General features: G+C 46.0%; 1 protein-coding gene across 1 annotated transcript in view; it reads right to left on the bottom strand.

Moving 5' to 3' along the window:
• LOC124722226 overlaps positions 1–14,238 on the bottom strand; it is a 113,328-nt gene extending 99,090 nt beyond the window's left edge. The window contains exon 1 of the mRNA XM_047247419.1: positions 14,122–14,238. Within this exon, the coding sequence (XP_047103375.1) occupies positions 14,122–14,238 (117 nt within the window). The remainder of the gene's footprint in view (positions 1–14,121) is intronic.
• Between the last annotated feature and the right edge of the window lie 1,862 nt (positions 14,239–16,100).

The following is a 16,100-nucleotide window of genomic DNA, read 5'->3' as shown; positions in this document are numbered from 1 at the left end:
TGAGCTGGAATCTCTCATTTTACCCTCATGGTCTTCTGCGAGACATGCATAAGAGGAAGTAATACACTGATTGACTGTTCCAGGAACTCATGCTCACGGTATTTTGTAGTAGTAAACTACATACTGATGCTGAATGCCTGTCTGAGCATCTACCAATGGAGTTGGCTGAGCATTTCCGTGAAGCTTTCGCGCTTACTAAATGAACCTGTGGCGAAACGCGCTGCTTTCCTTTGGCTCTTCTAAATTTCCTCCATCAATCCTATCTGCTACGGATCTCAGGTTGATGAACAATATTCAAATATTGGTCGAACGAGGATTTTGTAAGCTGCTTCCTTTGCGGGTGGACAACACTTCCCGATGGTTGTTCCGATTAATCTCAGTGTGGCATTTGTCTTACCTGCGAGTAGTTTTGTATGGTCGGTCCTCTTTAAATGGCTCCATGCGCATACTCCTAGATATGGATATGACGGCTTCCAGTGACTATTTTGCAGTCGTGTAGTCACACAGCAATGGGTTTTTCTGCCTATTTATGTACAATACGTTTTACGTTCATTCATTTTGAGGACCAACTGCCGATCCCAGCACCAATAATCAATCCTCTACAGCAGTGGTTCTCAAAGTTGCCGATAACGCTGATCCCCGGTTTATTCGGAAAGTGATCTGCGGACCCCTTGCAATGCTATCTGAAATTTCACACGGTATTAAAAATACTGTACTAATTAGAATTACCACTGACCAGAAGGAGATTAAGAAAAATAATGCAATAAATAATTTATTCTAAAGATACATGATTGTTGCCTGATGAACGAATTTTCAATTGAAAATACCGCAACTTACAGCAACAGTACAATAATACAGTAAGAATGACATCAAGTCAGTTTCTCTTTGTTGCTTAACAATACAGCAAGTCCCAAGTTTTATTGTATTTATATTTTTACCCTCTTTCAAATTCTAAAGGTGGCAGGGGTAAAATACAGGGAGCGAAAGGCTATTTACAATTTGTACAGAAACCAGATGGCAGTTATAAGAGTCGAGGGGAATGAAAGGGAAGCAGTGGTTGGGAAGGGAGTGAGACAGGGTTGTAGCCTCTCCCCGATGTTATTCAATCTGTGTATTGAGCAAGCAGTAAAGGAAACAAACGAAAAATTCGGAGGTAGGTATTAAAATCCATGGAGAAGAAATAAAAACTTTGAGGTTCGCCGATGACATTGTAATTCTGTCAGAGACAGCAAAGGACTTGGAAGAGCAGTTGTATGGAATGGACAGTGTCTTGAGAGGAGTATATAAGATGAACATCAACAAAAGCAAAACGAGGATAATGGAATGTAGTCGAATTAAGTCGGGTGATGCTGAGGGAATTAGATTAGGAAATGAGACACTTAAAGTAGTAAAGGAGTTTTGCTATTTGGGGAGTAAAATAACTGATGATGGTCGAAGTAGAGAGGATATAAAATGTAGACTGGCAATGGCAAGGAAAGCGTTTCTGAAGAAGAGAAATTTGTTAACATCGAGTATAGATTTAAATGTCAGGAAGTCGTTTCTGAAAGTATTTGTATGGATTGTAGCCATGTATGGAAGTGAAACATGGACGATAAATAGTTTGGACAAGAAGAGAATAGAAGCTTTCGAAATGTGGTGCTACAGAAGAATGCTGAAGATTAAATGGGTGGCTCACATAACTAATGAGGAAGTATTGAATAGGATCGGGGAGAAGAGAAGTTTGTGGCACAACTTGACCTGAAGAAGGGATCGGTTGATAGGACATGTTCTGAGGCATCAAGGGATCATCAATTTAGTATTGGAGGGCAGCGTGGAGGGTAAAAATCGTAGAGGGAGACCAAGAGATGAATACACTAAGCAGATTCAGAAGGATGTAGGTTGCAGTAGGTACTGGGAGATGAAGAAGCTTGCACAGGATAGAGTAGCATGGAGAGCTGCATCAAACCAGTCTCAGGACTGAAGACCACAACAACAACATATTTTTAATTTTATTTTTAATTGATCACTCATGGAAAATGAAAGAAGCAGAAAATTTTTGCTTCAACAATAATAAGACCGCAGTGCAATATTGTTGTTTAGACTTGTTCTTCCCTTTGCTGGAAAGGAAGCGGTTAAAAAACAAAGTTGTTATAATGAGATGAATACCCCTAGCTCCATACAGGCTTTGATATAAGTCAATGGGGACAGTTGAAAATGTGTGCCCCGTGCCCCGACCGGGACTCGAACCCGGGACTTCCTGCCTACATGGCAGATGCTCTATCCATCTTTTTTTTATCTCAGTTTTGTTCTATATTGTTCGCTGAATTTGTTCAGAGTGGACGTCCGATGACACCCATTTTGGTTCTCCGTTGATCTGTTCACTCAGTTTTTTGTTACAGAGGGTAGCTAACCCTCTGACCAAACACGCTGAGCTACCGTGCCGGCGATCCATCTGAGCCACCGAGGACACAGAGGATAGTGCGACTGCAGGGACGTATCTCTGGCACGCCTCCCGTGAGACCCACATTCCCAATTTATTGTCCCACTATACTGATAGTGCCCCTGCCCATTATACTCATTACTCGCGGCTTTCTGCCGACTTCCGGAAGAGTTCGGGCACTGTTTGTGCATCCGCACAGAATAAGATGGCCAAATGGCCGGTGAATCTTAACTACACTCCTGGAAATGGAAAAAAGAACACATTGACACCGGTGTGTCAGACCCACCATACTTGCTCCGGACACTGCGAGAGGGCTGTACAAGCAATGATCACACGCACGGCACAGCGGACACACCAGGAACCGCGGTGTTGGCCGTCGAATGGCGCTAGCTGCGCAGCATTTGTGCACCGCCGCCGTCAGTGTCAGCCAGTTTGCCGTGGCATACGGAGCTCCATCGCAGTCTTTAACACTGGTAGCATGCCGCGACAGCGTGGACGTGAACCGTATGTGCAGTTGACGGACTTTGAGCGAGGGCGTATAGTGGGCATGCGGGAGGCCGGGTGGACGTACCGCCGAATTGCTCAACACGTGGGGCGTGAGGTCTCCACAGTACATCGATGTTGTCGCCAGTGGTCGGCGGAAGGTGCACGTGCCCGTCGACCTGGGACCGGACCGCAGCGACGCACGGATGCACGCCAAGACCGTAGGATCCTACGCAGTGCCGTAGGGGACCGCACCGCCACTTCCCAGCAAATTAGGGACACTGTTGCTCCTGGGGTATCGGCGAGGACCATTCGCAACCGTCTCCATGAAGCTGGGCTACGGTCCCGCACACCGTTAGGCCGTCTTCCGCTCACGCCCCAACATCGTGCAGCCCGCCTCCAGTGGTGTCGCGACAGGCGTGAATGGAGGGACGAATGGAGACGTGTCGTCTTCAGCGATGAGAGTCGCTTCTGCCTTGGTGCCAATGATGGTCGTATGCGTGTTTGGCGCCGTGCAGGTGAGCGCCACAATCAGGACTGCATACGACCGAGGCACACAGGGCCAACACCCGGCATCATGGTGTGGGGAGCGATCTCCTACACTGGCCGTACACCACTGGTGATCGTCGAGGGGACACTGAATAGTGCACGGTACATCCAAACCGTCATCGAACCCATCGTTCTACCATTCCTAGACCGGCAAGGGAACTTGCTGTTCCAACAGGACAATGCACGTCCGCATGTATTCCGTGCCACCCAACGTGCTCTAGAAGGTGTAAGTCAACTACCCTAGCCAGCAAGATCTCCGGATCTGTCCCCCATTGAGCATGTTTGGGACTGGATGAAGCGTCGTCTCACGCGGTTTGCACGTCCAGCACGAACGCTGGTCCAACTGAGGCGCCAGGTGGAAATGGCATGGCAAGCCGTTCCACAGGACTACATCCAGCATCTCTACGATCGTCTCCATGGGAGAATAGCAGTCTGCATTGCTGCGAAAGGTGGATATACACTGTACTAGTGCCGACATTGTGCATGCTCTGTTGCCTGTGGCTATGTGCCTGTGGTTCTGTCAGTGTGATCATGTGATGTATCTGACCCCAGGAATGTGTCAATAAAGTTTCCCCTTCCTGGGACAATGAATTCACGGTGTTCTTATTTCAATTTCCAGGAGTGTATATATATGTTGTGTCAGTATGTCGTTTTGATACTTTTAATCTTTTCACAAATTGATTGAATCAAGGCAATGTTCTTATTTCTCTGTTGCGACCTATCTTTCAAGATAATTTTACGTTAACCGCACCGGATTTGAGTCAAGAGTTACTTGCAGAGGCGGATCTAGGAACATATTTTGGGAGGAGTTCCTCGTGATTTTTTTAGAAATTCCAGAATTGGGGAGGGTAGGGGAGGGGTTGAGACTTGACCTTAATAAGCAGACGAATGACTGACTTTTACTTTCTTAAACTGACATTGGTGGTAGTGGTGGGGAGTTTTTGGCCACTTGAAGATAAAATTCATGAAATTCCGACGCGTTGGGCAGTTAATGTACAAGTGCTTTTCAAAAAGTTCGCTAACAAAGAAGGACTTTCCTCTCATGACGTCGCCTGTATAACGGTTGACCTGCTTCAGGAGAGAAATTTAGTAAAGTAAGAAAACATTTAAATTTACATACGTTGGTATAATTTCTAATTGCATTCTTTTTAGTAAGTGAAAAAATACTTCTTGCATAACATCTATGGGTTCCATTTTATTACAACACATTTCAGTTTTTTGCGTCTCGGACCCCCTGGCTAGGTGCCGCAGATCCCCAGGGGTCCGTGGACTCCACTCTCAGAAGCAATATTTTACAGTTCTTCTTGCAATTCGCTACAATTTTCTAACGTTGTGACTGCACCGTATACAACAGTATCAACCGCGTAGATCTTCCGAAGGTATCCAGCAGGTATGTTGGGAAAAGTAGTATTCCTACAATACTCCTTTGGGGTATGCCCGGAGTTACTTCTACGTATGAAGAATTCCCTCCAGCTGGTCTGATATTTCGTATGCCTTTACTTAGTTCATCAGGAGGCAGTGTATTGTATCGAACGTCTCTAGGAAGTCAAGGAATACGGCATCAATTTTGGGGCCGCTACCTACTGCTTTCTGCGTCTCGTCGGCGAACAGAGCGAACTGGCTATCACACTGTCATTGTTCTCGGAATCCATGCTGATTCCTGCAGAAGAGATTTTCGGTCTCTAGAAATGTCGTAATATGTGAGAACATTACAGATTCCTAAATTATACAACAGACCGACGTTAGAGATATAAGAGTATAGTTTTGTAGATCTACTCGTAAGAGTCACTTCTCCATGGCATTCTTAGGATTTTCAGAGGCTTGTCATGAAAGAAGGATTCATTGTTGGGCTGTAATCAAAGAGACAGAATTCCAGAGAGATGTGACATCGCGACTGGAGTGAAGCAAACTGAAGAAACATCTGCCATAGTTTCATAAGTAAAAAGGAACAAGAATGATATAGGATTAAGACGGATAATGTTTCAAATAACTAAAAATAACGACCAACTGTTAATGTTTAGCGGCTTCACCCAGAAGAGCAATTAGCCCTGGTTATGACGGACTACCTGATACACATCGTCTTCCAACAGTTACTATAACCCACAGATATAAATACTGCAGTCCCAGACGATCTATAGGGGACAACCGGAACATAGAATGGTTCCATTCAAAAGTAATCACCATACATGTCAACAAATTTATCCCACCGGGAGAAGAGACGATCAATTCCTGTTTTGCAGAGCGCGGTCGGCCGCTGACGAATCCACAACCGCACCCATTCTTGCACCTCACAGGCCCCAGCGCTCTAGAGGGGTATGCCAACAACTAGGCCACGCACTGCGGTCGTATATTCGTTTAGTACCGGGTCTTTCCGCTGATGTATGTGCTATATTGTACATTCTGGTAAGTCATTTAGAGAAATCATGAACAATTCCAAATTAGGTTATTCAAACGGCGATTCACATCCGCTGCTACCAACAACGAATGGATTGCCTTAACCAGCGCAGCATCTCGCTCGATAAGAAATCTGTAATTAGTACAAGAAAGAGCGTACGCTTTCGAGTAACACTCTAGGAAATTACATGTTTCTCAGAAGAATTAATGGTGTCCCATGCTACCATGAGATAATATTAGCAGGAAGACAGTCCCAGCCGGACATGTAAGTGACGTTTCGTCTTTCAGCCAAGATGTAGGTAAGGTCAGGTGCGTCCTTCAGATGCTCTCTCCTTCTCTGGATTCAGGTATTTGAATATTTCATGTGTGAATAATAATCATGTTTAACATTTCTCCACTACTGGCCATTAAAATTGCTACACCAAGAAGAAATGCAGATAATAAACTGGTATTCATTCGACAAATATATTATACTAGAACTGACATGTGATTACATTTTCACGCAGTTTGGGTGCATAGATCCTGAGAAATCAGTACCCAGAACAACCACCTCTGACCGTAATAACGGGATTGATACGCCTGGGCATTGAGTCAAACAGAGCTTGGATGCCGTGTACAAGTACAGCTGCCCATGCAGCTTCAACACGATACCACAGTTCATCAAGAGTAGTGACTGGTGTATTGCGACGAGCCAGTTGCTCGGCCACCATTGAGCAGACGTTTTCAATTGGTGAGAGATCTAGAGAATGTGCTGGCCATGGCAGCAATCGAACATTTTGTGTATCCACAAAGGCCCGTACAGGACCTGCAACATGCGGTCGTGCATTATCCTGCTGAGATGTGGGATTTCGCGGGGATCGAATGAAGGGTAGAGCCACGGGTCGTATCACATCTGAAATGTAACGTCCACTGTTCAAAGTGCCGTCAATGCGAACAAAAGGTGACCGAGACGTGTAGCCAATAGCACCCCATACCATCACGCCGGGTGATACGCCAGTATTACGATGACGAATACACGCTTCCAATGTGCGTTCACCGCGATGTTACCAAACACGGATGCGACCATCATGATGCTGTAAACAGAACCTGGATTCATCCGAAAAAATGACGTTTTTCCATTCGTGCACCCAGGTTCGTCGTCGAGTACACCATCGCAGGCGCTCCTGTCTGTGATGCAGCGTCAAGGGTAACAACAGCCACGGTCTCCGAGCTTATAGTCCATGCTGCTGCAAACGTCGTCGTCTCGACTGCTAGTGATACGAGGCCGTTGGGATTCAGCACGGCGTTCCGTATTACCCTCCTGAACCCACCGATTCCATATTCTGCTAACAGTCATTGGATCTCGACCAACGCGAGCAACAATGTCGCGATACGATAAACCGCAATCGCGATAGGCTACAATCCGATCTTTATCAAACTCGGAAACGTGATGGTACGCATTTCTCCTCCTTACACGAGGCATCACAACAACGTTTCACCAGGCAAAGCCAATCAACTGTTGTTTGTGTATGAGAAATCGGTTGGAAACTTTCCTCATGTCAGCACGTTGTAGGTGTCGCCACCGGCGCCAACCTTGTGTGAATGCTCCGAAAAGCTTATCATTTGCACATCACAGCATCTTCTTCCTGTCGGTTAAATTTCGCTTCTGTATCACGTCATCTTCAAATGGTTCAAATGGCTCTGAGCACTATGGGACTTAACATCTATGGTCATCAGTCCCCTAGAACTTAGAACTACTTAAACCTAACTAACCTAAGGACATCAAGCACATCCATGCCCGAGGCAGGATTCGTACCTGCGACCGTAGCGGCCCCTCGGTTCCGGACTGCAGCGCCTATAACCGCACGGTCACCGCGACCGGCACGTCATCTTCGTGGTGTAGCAGTTTTAATGGCCAGTAGTGTATTTCAGTCTTTGTATGTTAGGGGTATTTGTTGTAACTACTCCCACCTGATTTTTCGTGCGTGCTAATGTTTGACAAGGAACCACTTGAGTGCAAGATCACAAGCTCAATCTTTAGTATGGCTCATTTGAAAGTGCTGTGTAAACAATTATGAAAGGAAAAATATTAGCTGCTAATGACTCACCACGTGCATCAGGAGGGCGACGGAAAATGAGTGTCCGGGAGGTGCAGAGATCAACCTTCTATGCGATGTATGTATTACACTTCACAGAATGGACATCGTCGACATTCGAGAAATGTTCAAAACAAACCACCGACTTTCACCATGAACACCGAACGAGAAATGGCGCCCCACAGCGATCACAAAGGTTCGCACCATCAAGATAGAAGGGGAACACCTTGCGAGTTATAAACCGTGAAGGTCGTTCAGCTAGGTACCCACTCTTAAAAAATGCATATACACTGATGTTGGTGTAACGGGGTGGTGAGAACTGATGTAACGTGATAGCATGCAACCGAATGAGAAACAGGTTGTCCTGGAGCTTATCGTGCAACTGGCTATCCATTAAGGCGTAGCTGTAGATAGTGCGATAATATGTTTTATAGGCACGGATAAAACAGACATCTAGAGGCTGCATTTGTCCTGTGGTTCCAGGTCGTATGAAGTGCAATTTCACAGATTTCTCTGGAGGGATACTTTGCTCTGAAGGAACACAGACCAGGAATCAAGCAAAAGCAATTTAAAGCAGTGCTTATACCATAGCTAAAGTTCTGTTATGCCCATTTCCCACTCTTATTTGCTGTGACGCCAAACATTCCTTACTGGCCTCACAAGATCACGCACACGAGAAGGAATAGCAGAGGGCAGGACACTGCCAGCTTCTCACAGCACAATAAATGATTTTCCAACCAATTTATCATCCAGATTAACAGTCGTCATTATTGTATAAGAATGCGTTAAGACATTGATGTTAGTTGATCTTGATACAACTCTCTTGGTATCTTTAAAAATGTTCAAATGTGTGTGAATTCCTAAGGGACCAAACTGCTGAGGTCATCGGTCGCTAGACTTACACACTACTTAAACTAACTTATGCTAAGAACAACACACACACACACACACACACACACACACACACACACATGCCCGAGGGAGGACTCGAACCTACCTCCGGCGGGAGAGGCCGCGCAATCAGTGACATGGCGCCTCTAACCGCGCGGCCACTCCGCGTGGCGTTGGTATCTTTAATTTCCGGGTTTTCTTTCATTCGCATTTCCTCTTGAAATGTCGATTGATTGGAGCTGAAAACAAATTCCTTACTGAACGATGGGATAAGTTTGTTGATCTCATCTATAAATTTTCGCGTCGATTCTGCAGTGTGCTGTGAATAGTCAAGTCGAAGTTTTGTTTGAAATTTCATTATCTTACGTCTTCCAATCCTGTACCACTGTTTGAAGTTATGCAACCATCCATTGCTTCAGTTGGAATCACTGTAGTCTAGTCAAGCGTAATTTTATGTACAAAACTTTTTTTTTACTGTACTGGGGATGATCTTCGATCCGACAGGGTAGCCGAGAGCGCTAACGCGCTGCTTCCTGGACTCGGGTAGGCGCACCGGCCTCGGATCGAATCCGCCCGGCGGATTAACGACGGGGGCAGGTGTGCCGGCCAGCCTGGATGTGGTTTTTAGGCGTTTTTCCACATCCCGCTAGGTGACTACCGGGCTGGTCCCCATGTTCCGCCTCAGTTACACGGCTCGCAGACATCTGATCAGTTTCGCACTATTACATGGATTACACTCGACGCAGACAGTTGGGGTGCACTAATTCCGTCCCGGCGGGGATGGCGGCAGGAAGGGCATCCGGCCACCCCTTAAACATTAACATGCCAAATCCGAGTAACGATGGCTTTGACTGCGGAACAAGGCTCAAGCGATAGAAATACTGGGGATGGTCTTTAATGTACGCAATTACGTTTAGCGCCCACATCTTGGACAACTATGGTTCTTTACTACGTTTCAGTGCAGACGTGATTTGTGAATCTTTTACTAGCAAGGATGATGAACTGCATGGCTCGACATCTGTTTCAGTATCACTTTTATTTGTGAAACACGTAACGTCATCATTGAACTTCTCATGTACATAGTCCGCACAGTCGAGCGTATACGACAGCACACATTCTACAGACTCATCTTGCAGAAACGCTAATATTTCATCTGCCACTTTGTTCTCACTCTGCAAAATTCCTTGGGGTCCTTTCTGACGAACTGTGAACTTCGGAAACTGTTGTTGTAGATATAATGCAGTATTTGCTTTGTTTATCATTGTCATTGCTTAGCTTTGTATAAAAACCACTAGCAGTGTACCACTACTGTGTTTTACTAGTCGACTGAGCAGTTCAACTACGATCCATACCCACATGCTGTGCTCACCATTGGATACCTCCAGGCCCGACACTAGTTGATATTAGCAGCCAATATTGTGGCTGCATGGTAGACAATATGTGGGGCGTCGAATGCCAAACGCCGTACATCATTGCCTTTTTGCGACCTCGCACTCAAGAAGTTTCTTCTGGGTGCCATGTGGAGTGGTAGCACAAAGCGACTTAGTCTTTCTGAACTGTTAGGACACTTAATTGACCATAAATGTTTCAACTTTATCCATGGCGAATATTTGTGGCTCACAGCATTAATTCAGTTTCATCGGTTTGCTGATTTACAGCAGGTTTTGTGCCAGTGCTTTCGTTTCGGTAACCCATCACGTTGTCTGTATTAGTAACTGAGCATTCTATTCTTCCAGTTGATATTAAATGTTTGCGCCTTCAGCGCTTGTTTACCAGACGTGTGGATTAGTTGTAGGAGTACTTTTCTTTGAAAAGATGAGTTTTCTTTTGTCCACATGTCTACCAGGTGTAACCACTAGTCTCTCACACAGCGCACATGTTCTTGTATCATTAACTAACGTATGAAGCAATATACTACATGCACAGTACGCGGCTTTGCCAGTCGAATGAATACCTACATGCAGTGGCAATTTCCTCCCATTTCATTCAAAATCAATTAAAAATATTTATTTGATTTCATGTCTGTCCGTGCCGGCCGGTGTGGCCGTGCGGTTAAAGGCGCTTCAGTCTGGAACCGCGTGACCGCTACGGTCGCAGGTTCGAATCCTGCCTCGGGCATGGATGTGTGTGATGTCCTTAGGTTAGTTAGGTTTAATTAGTTCTAAGTTCTAGGCGACTGATGACCTCAGAAGTTAAGTCGCATAGTGCTCAGAGTCATTTGAACCATGCCTGTCCGTGGTTGAGGATCACCCTTTCTGCTGAACCTATACTAGTCACATAGATATCTTTCCTGTGGTACAGAGAGCACCAACAGACGTGTTAATCATATCTTTTGTGTATCCACTCCAAGCACTGAGGCACGCATTTCCCAACCATTCACATTCCATCGGATATTAATAGCAGTCGTAAACGAGTGGACAGTTTTATGTGCATCAGTTTCTTTCTGTTACTGAACCTCTACGTCATTTATATCATAAATGGGGACCATTAGGTTGATTATCTCTTTCTGTAGTGCTGCGTTAATAAATCCGAAAATGGTTCAAATGGCTCTGAGCACTATGGGACTTAATTTCTAAGGTCATCAATCCTCTAGAACTTAGAACTACTTAAACCTAACTAGCCTAAGGACATCACACACATCCATGTCCGAGGCAGTATTCGAACCTGCGACCGTAGCGGTCGCGCGGTTCCAGGCTGTAGCGCCTAGAACCACCCCGGCTGGCCAATAAATCCGAAACACAGTCTTTTATATTACAGTGCAATCCCAAATCCTTATCTAAATTTCATGATTTTTAATAATTGCTTTATCAGTTGCATGTTATAAATATTTCACCCAGAAAATCCAGCCAGCATTCACTACCAAATAAGGAGGAGGGGGATAGTAGTGTTTAACGTCCCATGAACAGCGAGGTCAGTAGAGACGGAACACAAGCTCGGATTAGGGAAGGGTGGGGAAGTAAATCGGCCGTGCCCTTTCACAGGAACCATCCCGACATTTGCCTGAAACGATTTAGGGAAATTACGGAAAACCTAAATCAGGATGGCCGGAGACGGGTTTGAAGAGTGGTCCATCCGAATGCGAGTCCAGTGTGCTAACCACTGCACCACCTCGCTCAGTACCAAATAACTAAGTACCTTTCATGTCCGTACAACTATTGACTATGTCACAACTGTAAATGACGTGTGTAATGTAATTTGTTAGTTCCAGTACCAGATACATCATAAGCTTCTGACTACATCATATGTATCTGCAGAATATCGATAATTTGTTTTCTCTAAGAACAGTTAGGAATGGAGGCCTTCCACATGATTACGATAGTAATAAACATGTCGAGGATAAAATAATAACTTGCCGTTCATGCTGTTACAGGAACATTATCATTCAAACTTCATACTGTCCTTTTTCGTCTAGTGGACCGATGGCCCAATGAGACACATAATCAGCAATGCATGGAGGGTGAAATCCAGACAGAGGAGGTTCTGCAACATTTTGGTACATGAAATTTCGGTCGTCCAGAGACCGTTGCAGACGGCCGAAGCGGTTAAGGCAACCGTTCACGAGAGACGGTAAATCTGGCTTCGAGTCTCAGTCCAGCACAAATTTTCAACTTTCGCCATTGCATTTCCACAACGCCCTGTGGGGCTGGAAGTCACTAGTTTCCCATCTACACCTGCCCTTCCCTTCCCATTCCTCTATTTCATATACCATGTGTTGGGCCTACCCAGCCGGCTGCTGTGGCCGAGTGGTTCTAGGCACTTCCGTCCGGAACCGCGCTGCTTCTACGGTCGCAGGCTCGAATCCTGCCTCGGGCATGGATGTGTGTGATGTCCTTAGGTTAGTTAGTTCTAGGTCTAGGGGATTGATGACCTCGGATGTTAATTCCCATAGTGCTTCGAGCCATTTGAACCATTTTTTGGGCCTACCCATTCACGTTACAATGAAAATGAACCAGGGTGTTTATTTTAACATTCTTGGTGACCGAACATTCTCCCACATCTTCGTAACGAGTATGTTGCGGATACTCTTGTCTTCTAAGACGACAACAGTCGTGTTAATAGGACTGCAAGAATACGTTGCTAGTGTAACGAACATCCAGGTCTCTCTCACCTCGACTGGCCATTTAAATCACCAGTTTTCATCTGAGAAAACTCCGCCCCGATAGCTGAATGGTCAGTGTGACTGACTGCCGTCCTAAGAGGCCCGGGTTCGATTCCCGGCTGGGTCGGGGATTTTCTCCGCTCAGGGACTGGGTGTTGTGTTGTCTTCATCATCATTTCATCCCCATCCGGGGCGCAGGTCACCCAATGTGGCGTCGAATGTAATAAGACCTGCACCAAGGCGACGAGACCTGCCCCGTAAGGGGCCTCTGGGCCTATAACGCCAAACGCTCATTTCCATTTCCGTATGAGATAGTCTAGATAGTCTGGGACTATCTGGACCAGCGGGTGGAAAGTAGGAGAGAACTTCCCGCAATTTGGTAGCTCTGCCAGACGCAATCATCAGTGTGTGGCTTTAGCTGGACATGGCACACGTAAAGAAGCTCCGAGCTGAGGACACCATTATTGCTAGAGGGGTTGGTTGGTTGGGTTAAGGATTAAAGGGACCAAACTGCAAAGGTCATCGGTTCCTTGTTTCATAAAAACACAGAGCACATTGAAACTATCCGCTAGTCAGGCGAAGCACTAAAATAAAAATTCCGGGGGAAGAAAACGCCCCAAGGTCAATGGTGAGACAACACGGAAAACGGAGCACAGCAACAAAAACAACACAGAGAAGAAAGGCAGAAGGAATTAAAACTGTACAGCAGAGGACTGTGGCTGGCTGATTACGAAAATAATAGGATGAGCCAGCCACCCTGCAACACGTTAAAAACCTCCAGCCTAAAAGATTAGGGTGGAGTCGAAGTACAACACAAAACTAAGTAAAATATACAGCACAAAAGAGGATGACGCAAGAAAATTAGAGGGACCTACAAAAGCCACTTGCTCGAATAAAACTTAAAACACGATCTGCCATAGACACATTGTCACCTAAAAGAGATGATAAATCACCCAGGAGATTAAAAGTTCGCCTGAGGGCGGTTAAAAGAGGACATTCCAACAATATAAGGGCCACCGTCATGTTTGCACCACAGCGACAATAAGGGGGGTCCTCTCCACGCAGCAGATGACCATGCGTCAGCCGCTAGAGGGGTGTTACACGGTATTAACGAGATGTCTTCTGGGCGACAAATTTTTTGTTCGGTGTGCTTATGTGACATAGGGATACGTTAAGAACGTATAAGCAGAATGAGAGAAAAAGCGCCGTACCTGTATGCAGCTGATGGTGTCGAGCAGCGGATTGTGGCGGCGCGCGGGCGGGCGGCGGTAGCGCTTGCACGGGTGGTAGACGATGGTGAGGTCGTCCTTGGCACCCTGCGGCGCCATCGCCGCGTCCGCGTCCACGCTGAACTCGATGGCCGCCGTCGCCGACGCCGACGTCGACGCAGACGTAGACGCCGCCGGCGCCGCAGGGCCCGACATGGCGCCCAGTTCCAAAGCACTACCACCGATCACGGCACGCCTGTAGGCGAACAGAACACATCCACATGTATGACTGACCAGCAACTGACATTAAACAGAAAAATGGAAAAATGGGTTAAGTCGTATTACTCTTCAAACAGAGTGGTAAGGCAAACTTGGAGAACTACCATACAGTTCATTTGTTATCACGTTTTTACAAACTCCTGACTAAAATTATAACAAACCGCTTCACAAGAGAGCTGGATTTGTATCAACCCGTTAAGAGAACGATATTTCAAAAAATGGATCAAATGGCTCTGAGCACTATGGGACTTAACTTCTGAGGTCATCAGTACCCTATAACGTAGAACTACTTAAACCTAACTAACCTAAGGACATCACACACATCCATGCCCGAGGCAGGATTCGAACCTGCGACCGTAGCGGTCGCGCGGTTCCAGACTGAAGCACCTAGAACCGCTCGGCCACACCGGCCGGCGAACGATATTTCGCAAAAGGTTTTTCGGCTATGGATCATATCCAGACTATTCGTCTTCTTCTTGAGAAAGCAACCAAGTACATCATGAGCTTTCATCTCGCCTGTATAGAGTACAGACAATCTTTCGACTCCGTGGAGATTTTGGCAGTCATAACTGTCCTTGGAAATGCCGGGATAAACTCAAGGTGTTGTGGACTGGCAAGACAGCCAATCCACTATGACAGGAAGCCGAAAGGCACGCGTTTAAGCTCACGCAGGCTGGCGTGAGGTCTGGAACAGGACACGGAAATGAGACTAGTAAAAAACGTACGTAGCTTCTGGAATACTTAACTTGAATTCATAATTGGTGAACATCGCTCTTGACGGTACATGTTTTACAGCATCAATAGTAACTGGTAATGACGCCTTGATAGGCCGAAGCAAATGACGTAGCTGAAGGCTAAGCTAACTATCGTCTCGGCAAATGAGAGCGTAATTTGTCAGTGAACCATCGCTAGAAAAGTCGGCTGTCCAACTGGGGCGAGTGCTAGGAAGTCTCTCTAGACCTGCCGTGTGGCGGCGCTCGGTCTGCAATCACTGATAGTGGTGACACGCGGGTGCGACGTATACTAACGGACCGCGGCCGATTTAAAGGCTATCACCTAGCAAGTGTGGTGTCTGGCGGTGACACCACACAAGGTTTATAAAGCCTCTGAAATAAATTTATGAACAAGCAACCCTGTCAGAGTGGATGAAGAACTTATCACCACTTTGACCCAGATCGGCAAAGGAGTTCTCCAAAGTGACACCATCTCTACGAAACTATTCGCCCTTGCATTGGGAGATATTTTCAAATCACCAGGCTGGAATAAAAAATCAATGCCTCATATCTGAACCACCTGCGTTTTGCTGACGATGTTGTGGTCACCAGTGAAGACTTGGAAGAACTAAAGAATATGATGCCTCTACAAATACTGGATTGGAAATGAGCATCAATAAAACGAAACTACTAACCCTCAACAACCAACCACTTACAGTCGGAAACCAGCCTACAGAAGTTGTTGGTGAATACATTTACCTTCTCCACGAAATTAATCTAGGGAAAAACAATCAAAGAACAGAAATTCTAAAGGCTAGGGTTATAATACATGGACCCTACCGGCCTACGGCGGGGAAACTGTGACTCTTAAGGCAAATGTTCGTAAACTACAGCACTCACAACGAGCCATGGAGCGATATATGCTAGGATTGAGCCTCAGGGATAGTATTCTGTCAGAGAACATTAGCAGGAGAACAAAGGTAACAGGCG

The sequence above is a fragment of the Schistocerca piceifrons genome, chromosome X (genome assembly GCF_021461385.2).
Source record: "Schistocerca piceifrons isolate TAMUIC-IGC-003096 chromosome X, iqSchPice1.1, whole genome shotgun sequence".
Classification (NCBI taxonomy): Eukaryota; Metazoa; Arthropoda; class Insecta; order Orthoptera; family Acrididae; genus Schistocerca; species Schistocerca piceifrons.
Note: the sequence above shows the minus strand (reverse complement) of the source record. Positions and strands in the feature narration are given on the sequence as shown.